This window comes from Trachemys scripta, chromosome 16 (assembly GCF_013100865.1).
Source record: "Trachemys scripta elegans isolate TJP31775 chromosome 16, CAS_Tse_1.0, whole genome shotgun sequence".
NCBI lineage: Eukaryota > Metazoa > Chordata > Testudines > Emydidae > Trachemys > Trachemys scripta.
In genome coordinates, this window is record NC_048313.1 from 25,656,236 (window position 1) to 25,666,116 (window position 9,881).

Sequence of the window (9,881 nt, forward strand, 5' to 3'; positions counted from 1 at the left end):
GGGGGGTGCTGAGGTGATGGTGCAAACAGACTGCAAGGGCTGGGGATATCCCAGTTACGCAGGGACCCCGAGCCAAGGCTTCTCTTCAGCGCCTTCTAGTGACTGATGTGTGAAAGAACATAACCTACTACTGCTGCCGGCTCACAGAGCTGCTCCTTTAGCTCTGGCCTATAGCCCTGCAGGGCCCAGGGTTCAAATCTGGACACAGGCAGGGTGGTGCCACGTTCACCTCAGCACTGGGCAAAGGGAGGCGATGCAGAGAACACTAGGGGGCGCTGTGCTGCAGGGAGCAGGGCAGGGGCTCAGTAGGGAGCGCTCTCCCTTGGCAGTCACTGCTGCCCCCTAGTGGCTGCAATGAGAGCCCAGAGAGGTGGTGGGGGGGAACAGGACAGATGGGGGGCTCCAGTACAGATCAGCATGGAGAGGGGCTGGGGGACGGGGAGCCCCTTCCCCAGCAGCAAGCTCCGGCCTGGCCACCCTTACCATATATCATTCAGCTCCTTTTTGACCGGCCTGGCATCTCTGCCTCTGCCCACGGACTCCGGGGCCCCCTCTGCGCCCGGCCCTTTGCCCTTCAGCTGCGACAGGATCTGGGGAGAGAGGGGGGCTGTTCTAGTGAATACTGGGGCACAGAGATCTGCTATACGGCTTGGGGGGGGGCTCAGCAGGGGGCGTTCTCCCCTCACAGTCAGTGGTGACCCCAATGCCCCAGTGTGGCGCTAGGGGGTGCTGTCCTGCAGGAAGCAGAGTGGGGCGCTCTCCTCTGGCAGCCAGTGCTAGCCCCAGTGCGGCACTAGGGGGCGCTGTCCTGCAGGGAGTGCGGCAGGGGCTCGATAGGGGGCGCTCTCCCGTGGCAGCAGTGTGTGCCTGGGTGACGTATGATGCAAAGTGCCTGCTTTGTGAATGGACTGCCAAGGGGGAGGAGCATCGTGTAGCCCCACCCCCTTACCTCTTCCTCCCCTCCCCCACGTCTCACCTTCCTGCATTTCACTTGATTCTCGTGCATTTTCTTTATGCTGACGAGGTTCTTGGTTATATCGTCCTCCTGATCCTCTGCGGAAGAGAAAAACCGGAGACCCCAGTTCAGGGTTCCCCGCACCCCACCCAGACTCTCCCAGAATGGGCTTCACAGCTAACCAGATGCTCCTAGTGGCACATCTGGCCCTGCCGCCTGGAATCGCTGGAGCCCAGCGCTGCTCCCGCCCCTCGACTTGCAGTGGGGCCCTCAGCAGAGCGCTCGGCGCCTCTGGGCCTCAGTTTTCCCACCTGGAAAACGGGGCTGATGACGCAGAGCTGCCTCCCAGCAGGGCTACAAGGCAGAGAGGACAGGTGACCCCGGGGTTAAGGCATTGGGCCTGGGAGGCAGAGATCTGGGTTTGGTTCCTCGAGAGAGTGTGGTGTAATAGTTAGGATTAAGGAGGAGGGATTGGACGAGGAGTCAGGACTCCTGGGTTCTATCCCCAGCTCTATCACAGGCTCATGGCCTGAACTTTGTGCCAGGCCCTCGGTTTCCCCTCCGGACAAGCTGACCCAGCTGGGAGATCCAGGGCCGGAGCGTGCTCTGGAGGGCGGATTGTGCCATGCACCCACCCGGGGGATTTTTACCCATAGCCACCTGAGGGCTGGGGGCAAAGAAAGGGATATTCTGCTGGGTACCTACTCAATTTCTGATGGATCCTCCTCATCTCACCTTGCACTGCCTCCAGCTCCTCCCAGAGGAATTTCTTGCTACAGGAAGAGGAAAGTCGTCTGAAAGCCACAGGCTCCCGGCACCATTGCCCCAGGTCGGGCTGGGGAAATCCACAGAGCGGGGGGCTCCCACCACCACAGGGGCTTGGAGAAGCTGCGCGGTCTGGGTACCCCCTTGGGTGATATCCTGGGCCCAGGGCAGTCAATCTGGGGGGAGGAGCTGCTGAGGAGGGAGGGGCTCCTTGGGGGAGGAGCTATTGAAGTGGGAGGGGCTACCATTGAAAATGTTCTTGGGGGAGATTTTTAAAGGCCACACAGGAATTAGGCGCCTCGTGAGGCCAAGATTTCACCCCTTTCTGCTCTGAAACCACCACCACCAGTTGCGGCTGGAAGCTCCGTGACGCTCAAGGTGGTCACATCATGGGGGGCAGGCAGGCTCCAGCGACTTGGGACCCAGCCTGAAACTCTGGATGCCTGGGTTCTATTCCCAGCCCTGCAGCTGGGACCCTTCCGTGCCTCAGTTTCCCCTCCCAGCTTTTATCTAGTTAGTTTTGGGGCAAAGACTGTCTCTCACCAGGTGTCTGTGCCATGCCTGGCCCCACAGGGACCATGCACGGGCGGGCGATGGGTGCACGGGGCTGCTGGGAGAGGGGCAGGTGCTGGCGGTTCGGGCCCTGGACTAGGACTCAGAAGATCCAGGTTCAACTCCCAGCTCTGCCACTGACTCCCTGTGTGACCTTGGGCGAGTCGCTGCCCCGCCCTGTGCCTCAGTTTCTCCATCTCTCCAATGGGGATAATGATCTTTCCTTTGTCTGTCTAGAGGGTACACTCTTCAGTGCGGGGCCTGTCTCTTGCTCAGTCGCGGGAGGGGTATTGGGATCCCGGGGCAGCAGATCTGGGAGCCCCCCCCTTGCTGTGGAATCAGCCCCCCCATGCCCGGTCTAACCTCTCCAGGATGTCCAAGGACAGGTTCTCCAGCGAGTCCCCCCGCTGGATCATGCGGTGGTCGGGACGCTCCAGCAGGGACTCCTGCAGCCCTTCCACCTCCTTGGCCATGGCAGCCCAGACCTCCAAGATCTTCCCGTCCACCAGCCGCTCGAACATCTCCCCCTGGGCTGGGCCGCAGGCTCGGCTCAACTCCTCTGTGGAGAGCAGAGGGGGGCGCTTTACAGCCACTCAAACATTACCATGTGGATTTGAGGGGAGGACCTACGGATGGGGGAGGAGCTATAGAGGAAGGAGGGGCTCTTGATGGGGGCGGGGCTATTTTGGGGGAGGAGCTACAGAGAAGGGAGGAGCTAGAGCGGCTATCTGGGGAGGAGCTACTGAAAACGTTCTAGGCGGAGGTTTTAAAGGGGAATTAGGAGCCCAGCGGCCCTTGGTGCCTTCGACAATCCCAGCCCTTCTGGGAAATGATGCAGGCTGGGCCGGTGGTTCAGGCCCCAGGTTAGGAACCAGGAGTTCCAGGTTCAAGTCCCAGCTCTGCCACTGACTCCCTGTGTGAGCTACTGTCCCTCCCCGTGCCTCGGTTTCCCCATTTCTACAATGGAGACAATGCTTTTTCCTGTCTCTCTCTCTGTGGTGAAATATTCAGTGCAGGACCTGTCGCTTGCTCTATGACTGGGCAGGGCCCCGTTCTCGGTCGGGGGCAGGGAACTGTGCAGCGCCTGGAGCCACGGAGGCCCCTGATCTCGGTCCGGGGGGTGTCTGTGCAGCGCCCAGCACAATGGAGACGGGAGATAATCCCCTGCTGGGAGAGCTGGCTCTGACGGGGACTGAGCAGTGTCTCACCTTCCAGCTGCTGTATCTTTCGCTGCTGCAGGCTGCTCTCCTGCTCCAGCAGGGAGACCGAGTGGCTCAGGGCTTCGAAGGCCTGTCACAGAGACACGCAACAGAGGGGGTTCACGGACCGAGCCCTGACACCCAGCCCCGCCGCCTCTGGTTATTTCCCAGGGCCTCTGAGTGTAGATGGAAAGGGAGCTGGGCTGGAGAGGCAGTGGGGTTTAGCGCATGGGGCACCCGGCTGGGCGACAGGACACCACGGTTCTAGTCCTAGCTCTGGACTGAACTTGCCGGGTGGCCTTGGGCAAATCGCTTTGCTGCGATGTGCCTCAGTTTCCCTTCCCACCTTTTGTGTGTTTACATTGTAAGCTGGAGCAGGGACTGGCTCTCATTAGGTGTCTGGGCAGCAACCGGGCCAATGGGGCCCTGATCCTGGTCGAGGTCTGTGCAGCCCAGTGGGGAACCCTAGGCACTACCATAATGCACGTAACAAATCCCCTCTCCCTGCTGTGGTTACCTTGGCCTGGGCATGGAGTTGGCTTTTGATGATCTCCAGCTCGTTTTTTAGGATCTTCTGGGAATCTGGGAGCATCGCCTGGATCATCCCTGCCACAGAGCAAAGGCGGCTGGGGGTGAGTGGGAAGCATGGGGATGGAGCCCGAGGAAGGACTTAAAAACATGCCAAGCCTGCTTCTCTGGGCCACCCTGGCTCTGCACTGGCCTAGGGGGCAGATTGGGGTACACTGCGCTGTGGTTGTTCTCTGCTCCCCAGGGGCCCATGGACGGGGCCTAACACCGGTGTCTTGACCAGGTCCCGCCTCAATCCCACACCGTGCCCTCCTCCCCACCCGGCTTGGGACACTGCCCTTCAGCCTGACCCCAGGCGGGGCCAACCCAAAGCCAGCTCATCTGCCCCCTAATGGGGTCCACCTTGGCTCCTCCTACCACCCCTTAATCAGGGCTAGGGAGCCAGGCCCACTCTCCAGAGGGCATCCCACCCCACTGCCTGCTGAGGAGGGGGTGTGTCTTGGCTGGCCACGCCCACTCGCTGCCCTCCAGGTCTAGTGACCCCAGTCCCCACAAAGGATCAGCCAGGTCTGGCCCCCGCCCCCACCACAGAGATGGGATCGTCTCTCACCATTTGTCTCGAAGGCCTCCGTCTCCAGCTGGTTCTGCAGGGAGGGGATCAGAGGGGGCCGTCAACCTGTACCCACAGCACTGCTCTCCCCGTTAGCCCCTGTGAGCTGGGGGGGGGGGCGGCAGGGATGATTGTCTAGGGGTCTGAGTGATGGACTCAGCCCATGGGAAGGAGGCTGGGATGGCTCAGGTATGTATGGGGTGAATCCTGTGTCCTTTGGGGGGGGGACAGGGACCCCATTCTCATTGACGCTCAAGCCCCTTAATAGGCGCTCTGGGAGAATAAAGGGGGTGGGAAGAGGCCCCCTGGACTATCCCTCTTGGCAAGGGGCCTCCCGGCTGGTGTGAAAGCAGAGTAAGGGGGGCGGGATCGGGGGCAGGCCCAGAGCTTGGCCATTTCCCTGCTCCCTGGGCAGGGCACGAATTAGAGCAGCCTCGAGGCTGCTCTCGATGTCACTGGAGACAGGAAGAAGAGCAGCGCAAAGTGGGTTTAGAGCCATCACCCTCTGTCTGAGCCCCAAACTAGGGAGTGAGGTGCTGGGGAGCACGATGGGGCAAGGACCAGGTTTCGCTTTCTGTCCCAAGCAGCGCGGAGTCACTTACCAGCTCTACATTGCTGCAGGCCCTGGATAAGTAGCAGCTGGGTGCATTACCCCTATTCTTGTCCTCCTTGGAGACCGTGATCAGAGTGGTCTCCTGGAAACAAAGGGAGAGAATTCAGCTACCCACATACCCCCGTCTGCCCCTCCCCCGGGAAAGGGGAGGGGTATCTGCTCGGTTTGGCAATGGAAAGGGGATGCTGCCTGGCAACCTGCCTTCCTGCAGTGACCTCTGCCTTGCAAAATCAACACACCATTATACAACCTGCCAAGGGCCTAGACTGGACTAGCAGGGGGCTGCAGGTCAGGAACGAGGGGTACCGGCAGAGCTGGTGGGCGGGACACCAGGGTCGATGGGTCCTGGTCTGACCTGGGGCTAGGAGGTGGGATACCAGGGTCGATGGGCGCCCAGGGGGTGGGATATGGGGGTTGATGCTCCCCAGTGGGCAGGATACCAGGGTCAATGGGCCCCCAGGGGGTGGGATATGGGGGTTGATGCGCCCACAGTGGGCGGCATACCAGGGTCGATGGGCCACCGGTGGGCGGGATACCAGGGTTGATGGGCCCCCACGGGGTGGGATATTGGGGTCGATGTGTCCCTGACAGGCAGGATACCAGGGTCGATGGGCCCCCAGGGGGTGGGATATTGGGGTTGATGCGCCCCCAGTGGGCAGGATACCAGGGTTGATGGGCCCCCAGGAGGTGGGATATGGGGGTTGATGCTCCCCAGTGGGCGGGATACCCAGGGTCGATGGGCTCCCAGGGGGTGGGATATTGGGGTCGATGTGTCCCTGACGGGCGGGATACCAGGGTCGATGGGCCACCAGGGGGTGGGGATATTGGGGTTGATGCGCCCCCAGTGGGCAGGATACCAGGGTCAATGGGCCCCGCTCTGCTCCAGTGCAGCGATCCCTGCTCCCCCCGGATCTGGGCAGGGGTGGGTCTGAGCCCCGGGTCTGTGCGAGGGCCGGCGGTGCCCGCCTGGGGCCGGGGTGATGGGCTGGGTCAGGGCTCAGCCCGGCTGCCCTGGTACCTTGGTGGTCAGGACCTGCCCCTTGAGCGCATCCATCGCCCCCGGGTCTCTGCCCCGCTGCCAGAGGCCCACGTGGACCCCAAAGCGCGGGGGAGGGACAAGGGGGGGGGCGGAGTTTGACCCACCGAGGCCGCCACACCCCCCCATGTAACAAAAACAATCACAAAGGCCAAGGGGCGTGGCTTTCTAGCCCCGCCCCCTGCATGATCTCATCCCCCCCCCTCAGTCCCTATTGGCCTGGAGCTCCCCTTGCGAGGTGATTGGGCAGGAACCAGGAAGGGGGTGGAGCCTTGAGGGCAAGGGGGCGGGATCAGAACGCCACAACAGCTGAGCCCGGGCCGGAGCAGCCCGCGGGCGTGGGAGGTAGGGACCCGACCCCCAGCCCCGATCTGTGCACGGGGCGGGAAAGGCAGGAGTGGGGGCAAGGAGCATGTGTGGGGCCGGGGGAGCAGCCACGCAGAGGGGGGGCTCCCATAGGTCCCTGGCTTGCCGGGTTGGCTCTCGTGGGGCCCTGAGGCTGGGCAGGGACTTTGCCCCCCTCTCCCCCCACCCGGCGATCATGTGCAAGGCTGGGAACCTCCCGGTGCCCGACCCCACGCTCCCGGGCGCTGCTCCCAGCCCTGGCCGGAGGGGGGAGGGGGCCAGGACTCCTGGGTTCCCTGCCCAGCTCTGTGGCTGGCTCGCCAAGTGACCTTAGTCCTGGAGTCAGTGGCAGAGGTAGGAAGAGAACCCAGGAGTCCTGACCCCCCCCCCCCCCACGGGTCTCCATAGATCTGTCTATCGTGCTACGCACCCCACCCCACCCCCGGCGATTCTAGGGGGCAGGGCGGGGCAGCGTTTCTCTATCTGGGCCATTGGCTGTGGGAGCCATGATCCCACGCCAGGCTTCTGCTCATCCCCCTACAGCCCGCCCCGCCCCCTTATCTCCACTTGCCAGCCCCGGTGCTTTCCTGAACTAGCGCTGAGTGAGCCCGGCCTCCCTGATGGTCTAGCCCCTGGCTGCTCGGCCATCTTCACCCCCTCTCGGGTCGGTTTTGTAAGTCGTTTTTGTTGCTCTGTGCCTCAGTTTCCCCACCTTTAAATTGGGTGTGATGACCTTGCTGGGAGGGGAGTGTGGTCTAGCAGCTAGTGCCCGGGACTGGGACGACCTGGGTTCCGTTCTCCCAGCAGACCAGTGGCAGAGCTGGGAACTTCCCTGCTCTGTGCCTCAGTTTCCCCATGTGGGATATGGGGATAATCGTGACGTGCTTTGAGATCTTTGGCTGGGAAAAGCTCAGGATTGTTTTATTACTTGTCTATTTAGACTGAGCTCTTAGGGGCAGGGATCATCTCTTGTGGTGTCTGTGCAGCGTCCAACACAACAGGGCCCTGATCTCAGCCAGGATACCTCCCCTATGCCTGGTCTCGTTACTCCGCAGTGACCCAGAGAGTGCTGGGAGTGGCCATCCCTGCCCCCTGGAGCTCATTGTGGGATCTCTCCACCTCTCTGCCTCCAGGTCTGTAAACGCAGCAGAGATGCCGATGGAAGGGGAGCCCAGCAGTCTGGCCAAAGTCGCTCAGCTCTTCATCCTGTCTCTGGCCTGGGGGATGCAGATGTGGGTCACCTTCATCTCAGGTGGGACGTGCTGCCTGGGCCTCTGGGAAGGGACCCCCTGGCTCTCAGAGCTGGGAATAGAACCCAGGAGTCTGACACCCAGCTCCTCCCTTCCCGTAACCATTAGACCGTACTCCATTCTTAGAACCAGGAGTCTTGGCTCCCTGCTCTAACCACTAGACCCCACTCCCCTCCCAGAGCCGGGGTAGAACCCAGGCATCCTGGCTCCCAGCCCCATGGCCCTAATGCTCTCTGCGTGCCTTGATTTCCTCCTCTCTCCTTGGCTTAGGGTTTGTGCTGATCCGGAGCGTGAGCCGACACACCTTCGGCCTGGTCCAGAGCAAACTCTTCCCCTTCTACTTCTACACCCTGGTGGCCTGTGCCGTCCTCAACCTCTCCATCTTTGCCTGCTACCACCCCCGAGAGCTGCTGACCACCGGGGAGACCCTGCAGGTACCATTGAGGGGCCAGGCACAGCCCCGGCCCCTCGCGAGCCGGCCACCTCTGGGCGGGTGGGGTCGTGCCCCTTCACGTCTGCTCCCTGCCATCGGTGACTTCCAGGGTTAGCTGAGAATGGGAAAGCGGTTAAGGTGCAGGATGCCTGGGCTCTGGGAGGGGAGTGCGGTCTAGTGGTTAGAACAGCAGGGGCTTGGTGTCAGGACGCCTGGGTTCTATTCCTGGTGTTACTGGCTTTGCCCGTTACTTTGGGGGACGCTCATTTATTAGGGTCACTCTTCTGGGGCGGGGGGGTGTTCTGTACTTCTATCAATGTGCTGCTTGTGTCACTTGTGTTTTCATGTGGAGCTCTACTTCTCCCTGCTGCAAGTCCCCTCCCAATGGAGCTACCCTGCAGGACCTCGGTTCCTTGGGTGACCAGACAGCAAGTGTGAAAAATCAGGACAGGGGGTGGGGGGGTAATAGGAGCCTATATAAGAAAAAGACCCAAAAATCGAGACTGTCCCTATAAAAGCAGGATATCTGGTCACCCTATCGGTTCCCCGGGGCTGGGTTCCTCCAGCCCCAGGATCAGACGAACACACATTAACAGAGCGTGTCGGAGAGGACCGGGTTAATCAGTACTCCCACGCTGACCCCTTATATGTCCCTGAACTCAGTAGTCTGGGTCGAGCAGCACTTCCAAGCTGCCACCCTCGTATGTCCCAGGTTCAGCCCGTCTCTGTCCCCACTGTCACGTTACAATTATTCTGGTAGTAACCCGCTGGATGAGCAAACCCCACCGGATTTTGGGGCGCTGCAGGGATCTTTTAGCTTAGGTACGAGGCGCGTCGCTGCAGAGCGAATGGGGAAACCAAAAAACACCCACGACGGGGGGGAGAGAGAGAAGCAACCAGCTTAATCATGAAAGTTATTTATCGCCAGGTAATAACCACACGGGAGCCAAACAAACAAAACAGTGATGGTATTAAATCAAACTTAAACTTGATTGTCAACGTCAGCTTTAGAAACTGTAACTGGGGGCGGCCAACCTGAGCCTGAGAAGAAGCCAGAATTTGCCAATGTACATTGCCAAAGAGCCACTGTAATACGTCAGCAGCCCCCCATCAGCTCCCTCCCCCCCCCCCGCCTCCCACCCCCTCCCCCCCACCGCCGGCCCCCCATCAGCTCTCTCCCCGTCCCCCAGCCCCTCCCACCCACCAGCAGCCCCCCATCAGCTCCCCCCCTGCTCCCAGCTCCTCCCACCCACCAGCAGCCCCCATCAGCTCCCCCCCTGCTCCCAGCTCCTCCCACCCACCAGCAGCCCCCCATCAGCTCCCCCCCTGATCCCAGCTCCTCCCACCCACCAGCAGCCCCCCATCAGCTCTCTCCCTGGCTCCCAGCGCCTCCCACCCACGGGCAACTCTGCCAATCAGCATCTCCCCCTCCCTCCCCGCACCTCCTGATCAGCTGTTTCGTGGCGTGCAGAAGGTTCGGGGGGGGGGGGAAAGAGGAGCGAGGGCACGGCAGGCTTAGAGGAGGGGGGCGGAAGGGGTGGAGTGGGGGCAGGGCCTGTGGCAGAGCCAAGGGTTGAGCCCCAACCCCCCCCCCC

The 9,881-nt window shown here is 61.6% G+C and overlaps 2 protein-coding genes across 3 annotated transcripts in view; one reads left to right on the plus strand and one right to left on the minus strand.

Annotated features, from left to right (window-relative positions):
* Window positions 1–342: 342 nt before the first annotated feature.
* On the minus strand, window positions 343–6,276 carry CCDC159 (coiled-coil domain containing 159). Its single transcript, XM_034792830.1, has 10 exons — window positions 6,241–6,276; window positions 5,212–5,304; window positions 4,610–4,643; window positions 3,989–4,077; window positions 3,481–3,562; window positions 2,636–2,831; window positions 1,691–1,728; window positions 977–1,053; window positions 484–590; window positions 343–349 (listed from the first exon to the last, which is right to left on the minus strand). The coding sequence occupies exons 1-10, from the start codon at window positions 6,274–6,276 to the stop codon at window positions 343–345; spliced, it is 759 nt and encodes a 252-aa protein (XP_034648721.1).
* A 241-nt stretch (window positions 6,277–6,517) lies between these two features.
* Window positions 6,518–9,881, plus strand: part of TMEM205 (transmembrane protein 205) — a 5,583-nt gene continuing 2,219 nt past the window's right edge. Inside the window, exons 1-3 of one of the 2 annotated variants that reach the window (XM_034792947.1) lie at window positions 6,518–6,603; window positions 7,737–7,855; window positions 8,124–8,287. In XM_034792947.1, the coding sequence (XP_034648838.1) occupies window positions 7,756–7,855; window positions 8,124–8,287 (264 nt within the window). In that variant the 5' untranslated portion in view covers window positions 6,518–6,603; window positions 7,737–7,755. Of the gene's footprint in view, window positions 6,604–7,132; window positions 7,277–7,736; window positions 7,856–8,123; window positions 8,288–9,881 lie in introns of those variants that run through there. The other variant, XM_034792948.1, reaches the window with a different exon arrangement.

Coding starts and splice junctions, on each gene's coding strand:
- CCDC159 (XM_034792830.1), bottom strand. CDS start 6,276: ATGGATGCGCTCAAGGGGCAGGTCCTGACCACCAAG. Junction 2,832..3,480: donor AAAGATACAGCAGCTGGAAG/GTGAGACACTGC, acceptor TGCTCTCCACAG/AGGAGTTGAGCCGAGCCTGC. Junction 1,054..1,690: donor GGAGCTGGAGGCAGTGCAAG/GTGAGATGAGGA, acceptor TCTCTTCCGCAG/AGGATCAGGAGGACGATATA.